The sequence below is a fragment of the Narcine bancroftii genome, chromosome 6 (assembly GCF_036971445.1).
Source record: "Narcine bancroftii isolate sNarBan1 chromosome 6, sNarBan1.hap1, whole genome shotgun sequence".
Classification (NCBI taxonomy): Eukaryota; Metazoa; Chordata; class Chondrichthyes; order Torpediniformes; family Narcinidae; genus Narcine; species Narcine bancroftii.
The window spans coordinates 211,709,714-211,717,613 of NC_091474.1; the positions used below are offsets into that span (position 1 = coordinate 211,709,714).

Sequence of the window (7,900 nt, forward strand, 5' to 3'; positions counted from 1 at the left end):
GGATGAATAGCCGGTTCTGGGGGGATTGTGTGGACCCTCTCATGGCGGGGCGTGTGTACACCACATGGCGGGGCAGCCATGAGAAGATGGCACTGTCAGGGTTTTCTTCCTGCCTCAAGTCTCCTGCCCAGCGTGCGCCTGGAGCAACGATTATGATGTCACAATGCACGAGATGACTGAGCTCATGTTGCCCTTAAAAGGGCGTGCGCCGAATTTGAATAAAAACCGTCATTAACGACTTTCAATGTGGTGGCTGAGTCTTTCTTGGCTGTGTCCAGCACTACTGTGCACACAATAACGTTGACATGATGGAGTGATTAAACAGCTTTAATTACCAAAAACCTGAACATTACTGATACACAACTTGGCCAGGTTCCAGGCACAGGAGCAAGAGGGGCATGCCAGCCTTTTTTGGGAAATCCGTAGTGGACCCTCGGGAGGGGTTCGGGAAGATCATTTAGGTTTGCATTGGCCAGTCCATACATCTATTCAAATGCCTTTCACCACAATTGATCATGGAGGCCAGTCCAATCTGAAAAAAAAATTCTGAAAGTTCTACTCAGCTGTAGGTTGCATGTTGCTAGACATCACTGCCCAGGGTCTTTTGGTATATTACTGTGGTGAAATGTATATACTGTTCTGTGTTGTCCTGTGTATAAGTGGCTGATGACTCAATCCCCTGTAACCCCTCCCCCTGTGACCTGGCCATAAAGGTCGACCTCCCTAGCCCTCTCCATTCATTCAAGCATATGGAGTTGGGCCAGGTTTGGAGTCATTGATAATGCGTATCAATTATAAACCTTGATTGCTGAATTTACAATCTATAAATCTTCAATTTTCACTCACAGTTTATTTCAGAAAATTGGACGATGTTGAGCACAAAAATGCAGTCTAATTTTCAAGCATCTGTCTTTCACTTTGTATAATATGGAACTCTTGTATAATACTTTTTACATTTAGATACAAATTAAGCTTTATGAAGCAAGAAGCTTTTGAAGCAGAGAAACACGAACTGCAGATGCTGGAATCTGGAACAAAAAACAATCTGCCGGAATAACTTAGTGAGACGAGCACTATGAGTGGGAGAAATACAGAATGGTTAATGTTTTGGGTTGGAACCCTTTGAAAAAAACCCTATATAATTTGAATTTGGATCAAGAAGTCAGAAATTAAGAAGAATATTTAAAATATAAATCCTTTAATTCAGTTTGACTCCAATGCAAGCTATAAATTCAGTAATGACTCCACCGTTGTTGATCAATTAACTGGAAATTAGTCAGAATACAGGATGGAGATTGGAAATCTGATGAGACAGCACCAAAACAACAATCTTGATCTCAACATCACCCAGACAAGGAACCTATTGCTGACTTTAGGAAGGGGAGACCAAGGGATCTGTCTGCAGTGATGGGACGGAGGTGGAGAGGTTAGTACCTTCAAGTTCCTAGGCATCCATATTTCTGAAGCTAACACATCGAGGCAACCATGAATAAGCCAAACCCCTGCCTATACTTACATGGCACATCATCAAATACTCTATTAAACTTCTACAGGTGCACTATGGAAAGTATACTGACAGATAGTGTAACAGCCTGGTTTGGTTATTTAAAAGCCCTGAAATGCAGAAGGCTGCAGAAGGTAGTGAACATAGCCAGGTCCCTCACAGGCTCCAATCTCCCATTTAGACATCTAAATGAAGCACTGTCTCAAGAAGGCCGCCAACATCATAAAGGACTCCCATCACCCTGGTCACAACAACTTCTTACTGCTACCTTCAGGTTTAAGGTACTGAAGCCCAAAATATGGATCCTTTAGGTCCAAGAACATTGTCTTTCCATCGGCTTTCAGGCTCTTGAACCTCCCTTTGTTAATCTAATCATGAAATGCTCCAACACCCCATAAAAGACGTACTATTGAAACATTACTTTTTTTCTTGACTTATTAGTTATCCATATTTTATGTTTATTATCTCTTTTTTAATTTAAGGTATACTATTACAGTTTATTATAGAAATGCCTGTTCCTTGCCAGCAGTAAGAATATTGGTGCGTATGTACACTGTACAATGTATATGACAATAAACTCATCATCATGGATTCTTGTTTATATCATTTTGTGAAGGTGAGTTGTATTGATTGAAATGTGAATCTGATCAACAGTTTTTCTACACGTTCACTGACTGAAGGAGAACTTTGATGACAGCAATGGTTTTGAAATTTTTTTTTTAACTCTGCCTGTTGTTTTTTTGCCATATTTATTTCTGATGTGTTTATTTATTGCAGGTACTTTAAAGAGAGTCAACATGGAAAAATGATATAGATTGAAAATCACAGTTTTATTTTAATAAACCAAAGTATAAATAAGTATTTGCTAATAAAATACCTCAATGTACACACAACAAATGATAGTTTACTATTCTCTTTGGCTTGGCTTCGCGGACGAAGATTTATGGAGGGGGTAAAAAGTCCACGTCAGCTGCAGGCTCGTTTGTGGCTGACAAGTCCGATGCGGGACAGGCAGACACGATTGCAGCGGTTGCAGGGGAAAATTGGTTGGTTGGGGTTGGGTGTTGGGTTTTTCCTCCTTTGCCTTTTGTCAGTGAGGTAGGCTCTGCGGTCTTCTTCAAAGGAGGTTGCTGCCCGCCAAACTGTGAGGCGCCAAGATGCACGGTTTGAGGCGTTATCAGCCCACTGGCGGTGGTCAATGTGGCAGGCACCAAGAGATTTCTTTAGGCAGTCCTTGTACCTTTTCTTTGGTGCACCTCTGTCACGGTGGCCAGTGGAGAGCTCGCCATATAACACGATCTTGGGAAGGCGATGGTCCTCCATTCTGGAGACGTGACCCATCCAGCGTAGCTGGATCTTCAGCAGCGTGGACTCGATGCTGTCGACCTCTGCCATCTCGAGTACTTCGACGTTAGGGATGTAAGCGCTCCAATGGATGTTGAGGATGGAGCGGAGACAACGCTGGTGGAAGCGTTCTAGGAGCCGTAGGTGGTGCCGGTAGAGGACCCATGATTCGGAGCCGAACAGGAGTGTGGGTATGACAACGGCTCTGTATACGCTTATCTTTGTGAGGTTTTTCAGTTGGTTGTTTTTCCAGACTCTTTTGTGTAGTCTTCCAAAGGTGCTATTTGCCTTGGCGAGTCTGTTGTCTATCTCATTGTCGATCCTTGCATCTGATGAAATGGTGCAGCCGAGATAGGTAAACTGGTTGACCGTTTTGAGTTTTGTGTGCCCGATGGAGATGTGGGGGGGCTGGTGCACAAATAGTCACTACATGCAGAACTATAACAAATTGTAAAAAGTATTAAGAAGTTTCAAGTGTAAATGATTGCTAATTGCAAGTTAATTCAGCTTTGCACAGAGCATCTCCAGGAGCAGCTCATTCATATTCACTTTCCCCAGGACTGGTCTGAAAAATAGTTCTGTGACTGACGTAGTGCTGACCATTCTGAGAGTGGAGAGTGTCAATAGTATTTGAGCAAACCTCATCTGATCTCCATTGTGCATCATCCCGATGAATTCATTTAGCGTGTGCTGAGCTTCTTGCTGCAAGGCCAGTATATAATGAGGTGTTCTTAAACTAGAAACATCTGTAGTACAAAATAGAGAGACTGTGCCTGTTAATAAGATTTTACACATATTCACTCTTATGTTCTAAAGACTATTTACAATAACATTAATAACATTGAATTTTTTAAAATAAATCAACAAAAGAACACAAATCTATATTTTTTTCACTCAGTGACCTATCATTAATTGGTGAATGATATTGGATTAAAACTCAACAAATAATTCTCATCAGAAACATCTGATTAATGATTCATTGCCAATGTGACTAAAAACAGATTTCCCCACTCAGCAAGCACCCAATTTCAGCTAAGACACGCAACCAATAGGTGAAGAAGATAAAGATTCAAACATATCTTGGATTGTCTATTCACGAGAGCATTATTATTGCCTGGCATCAAATTGTCATAAGCTAGACTGAAAAAATGTACAGCGCAAAATAGAAAATGTCTCCTACATTAAAAGAACAAATTTACATTCACCTTAAATACCCATTTCTTTAGTCCAAACATCATTCCTTTGTTTAGAGGAGACAGTTGAAATGTGAAATTTTCAACAAAATTTCCATTCTCGTATATATCTCTCTGGGGACCTCAGTTTAATTCTAACCTTGGGTACTGCTTGAGGGAAGTTTGCAGATCCTCCCTGTGACTGTTTCAGCTGAATGATCTACTCCCCACATCTCAATATGGTTACTGTTAATTAGTACAATGAAAACATTAAAATGTGCATGAAAGAAAAAATAAAATGGATTACAGGGAAATAGGAGAGAGGGAATTTAATTGCACAATCCACAAAATGTTCAGATGGGATTGTCCTGCTGGCATTAACCCATTGCCTCCTTCTGTGTTATAGAAAGTAATTCAGAATAATGCCCTTTTAAGTTTTTTTTTTATTTTTACAATTCTGTTCTCTATTGTTCTGCATAATTCAGACTTATGTTCTTCTGAAAGGAAGTAGACATGCTATTTTTCTGAACCACCACCAGGGGCTGAGGAATATCTTTCCTGAGTCTTGGTGGCAACACTGAACCTGTGTAGTCTGGATGAGAGCGTTACATGGCTTCAGAACAACTTCCTATAGCTTTGACTGTTTAGGCTTCCTGCCAAAATGTTATTTGCCTTCTTACTTCGCCAAACCATTAAAATCAGAACTGAGAGAGGGGGAGGCCATTGCCATCGACTATATGCTTGTTTCCTTCTCCGTTTTCATTATAATTCTTCATGCCTAAGTTTGAATCACAGTTTGACCTATAAAAGTCCTTCACCCTCGTCCTTCCACCACCAGTGGCACTTAGAAAGGTGTACATTTAAAACCTGACAGGTTACCCTGACGAAGGGGTCAGGCCCGAAACGTTAGTTATATATTGTTTCCTCCTATGGATGCTGAGTTTCTCCACACTTTTTACTCCATTTCTCCATGTACGTTCCCCACATAATATGTGCCAATCTTGCAAGAATGTGGACTTGACAGTGCTGAGAAAGGTTCTGAGCAGATAGATCTGCCATACTAAAAGTATGCCAGGAATATTATAGTCAAAACAGGATTATCAAACGATAAAAAATGGAATTTTTCAGAACCTAGTGTTTAATTAATAATTTTAACGTGATGATTGTAGGTAATAAACAATGGAGAGATCTGGCACATGAAAGCATTTCCTCAAAGAAAGGCAATTTTATAAGAACATTACTTTTCACTGAAAATCAGCATGAAGATTAATATTTATCTATTTTGTAATTAATATATATATTTTTTAATCCTGATTTTAAAACATTCTAAATTGCATTGACTCACCTGGATTGAAAAGAGTTATGCCTTTGAGATATGCATACTCTTTGGTACTAATATCCATGCTCCAAAACTTCAGAAGAAATAACTTAATTCTTTGAACTTCTGCAAGAGTTGGGGTGTTCGGGTCTGTCTCCTGATTCTCACCATCCATCGATTTCTGATTTAGGAGAATCCTTCTCAGCAGGCTGGGTGCCACAGCTTCAACCACGTCAAAGTCCACTCTTTCCTGAGCTAAGCCCAAGACAAAGAGTGGAGCCCAGCAATTCTGCACCAACAGGACCTGATCTTCCTCAGGAAGTTGACAAAATGATGGCAAATTTTTAATGAAATTCAATGTCTTCAGTAGCACCTCTGAGGCTAGTCTACATGTGAGTTCTGGTATTTTGAGAACAACTTTTTTTCTGGACTCACAGGAGCACCCGAGAGCTGAAGGGTGATGGTGATGTCGAAAGTGACAGTAGTTTGATTCCTTGGAATAGTCTTTGTTAAGAATGCTGTAGAGAATGCTGCTGTGTGATCCCTGTCCGCAAAAACATTTATCAAAGCTTACTGATTGTGATACACAAGCCATTTTTAACTGCCTGCAATCTTTCTCTGCCTTATCTAATTTCACAGTCACTGAACCCTGCTTTTATAGGCTTAGCATAACCCCTGCTGTAAAAGTACCTTGAACTTCAGCTAGCCTCTTCTACCATTTAAAGGCAAACCAGGCGTGGCTGATTCATTCAAATAGATTTTTTTTTAAATGTTGATTGGTTACATGATTTCTCTGAATGGTAGGAATGGTGAGAGCTTTATCTCTGCAAGATTAACAGCGGATATAATGTTGTTCACGTACACTGCAATGAAGGAGACATCCGTACCTTGGTACTGATGACCTCTCCCTGCTGCCTCCTAGAGTGATGTAATTGTTTTACAACCTTGGGAATTGCATCAATTTCTAGCTGTCCTTGAAAACAAGCAAATGGAAAATAAGTTTCACATATGTACATTGCCTTTGGAACTACTTCAGTTATTTTGATGCCAATATTTGAAAGGTAGAATTCAAACTCTAGTGTGTCACTGAAATCATAACAGCCCATTAGTTGAAGATGTGTTCTGTTGGGATTAAGTAGTAATGGATCACATTTCCAAAGCCCTAAAAGGAAAATCTCTCAACTTCAACATTCTTAATAGGGAGGCAGAATATGCAGGAAGAAGGTGAGAAGCTTCCCTAAAGTCGAATACCTCAGAGTCATGAAGTCATACAGCATAGAAAGAGGCCCTTCAGCCCAACTTGCCCATGCTAATCAAAAATCCCAGCTGCACCAGACTCACCTGCCTATGTTTAGACAATATCCCTCTAAACCTAACCTATCCATATATTGTCCAATTTTTCTAAAATGTTGAAATAGCATCGGCCTCAATTACTTCCTCCACAAGATTAACCCAAAGGTTCCTGTTAAATTTCCCCGCCCTCACAAACCTATGTCCTCTGCTTACCAATTTCCCTACTTTGGGCAAAAGACTCTCAGTATTCACCTAATCTGTTCCTCTCATAATTTTGTACACCTCTAAGTTTACTCCCCATTCTCCTGTGCTCCAAGGAATTAAGCCCTAGCCTCCTAACCTCTCTATAGCTCAGGTCCTGGAGAGGTTCAAAGGTTTCCTTCATACACCTTGTGAAATTATTTATCAAGTGACGATGGAAGTGAGTCAACTGCCTGTCAGGACAAGCTTATCAGGATTGTAAAGCAGCAGTACATGGCCTCAATGGCTTTGAACTCCACAAAATGGACATTACTATATTCGATTCACTGTTTGCTCATATCAGCCAACATCCCAATTATTCAGGACAAGGAGAGGAAAATTAGACTAGGTTCCTGTCCCCAACTTCTATCAAGGGCAACTCTTTAGGTTCTGCAAATGGTCAGATCTAACTTAATTATGATGGATCCTGCAGTTCACAGATTAATTCAGATCTGCATGATGGCACTTTAGATCGCAATAAGTTATATACTCCTTCAAAAGACAAAAGGAGCAAGAACAGAAAAATGAAAATAGAAAAAGGGAAATGAGAGAATGAAGTGCAAATTAAAGTTTGTTACTGTCCATAATATAAAGTCAAGATTTTTTTGGGTGGAAGTTTGAGGACTCGAAGAGAATATCTTCTCAGCATTTATTGGCAGTGTCCTACCACAGAGGTCTTTTCAGAAAAAAACTTGTCAAAAACAAAGGAGTGGTTTTTAAAAGCAAGACTAAGCAATATTTTAGCAATGTGTGCAGACCCCACGGAAATAGTTTTGGTTGCTATCATACTGACTCTCTCCCCTTACAGCTATGAGACACACTATCCTAATGTTTATTTGCCCCAATGCTCATTAGGGCTTAGCTTTTATAAAGGACCCAGTATTTCAAAGCAAAATCAAAATGGTTCAGAATAGTGGATTTCAAAAATTAATTGCGCTACATGCTACCTCAATTTACTCCATGAACTCTGCTTTCCCATGCCAAATATTAAATCAGAATTTAGCGTCACGAAAAAGTCATGAAAATTGG

General features: G+C 40.0%; 1 protein-coding gene across 1 annotated transcript; it reads right to left on the minus strand.

The window, feature by feature from the left end:
* Positions 1 to 3,041: 3,041 nt before the first annotated feature.
* Positions 3,042 to 6,485, minus strand: LOC138737022 (nuclear receptor subfamily 0 group B member 2-like). The gene is made up of 2 exons (XM_069887395.1): positions 5,366 to 6,485; positions 3,042 to 3,594 (listed from the first exon to the last, which is right to left on the minus strand). The coding sequence occupies exons 1-2, from the start codon at positions 5,931 to 5,933 to the stop codon at positions 3,347 to 3,349; spliced, it is 816 nt and encodes a 271-aa protein (XP_069743496.1). The 5' UTR covers positions 5,934 to 6,485; the 3' UTR covers positions 3,042 to 3,346.
* Positions 6,486 to 7,900: the final 1,415 nt, after the last annotated feature.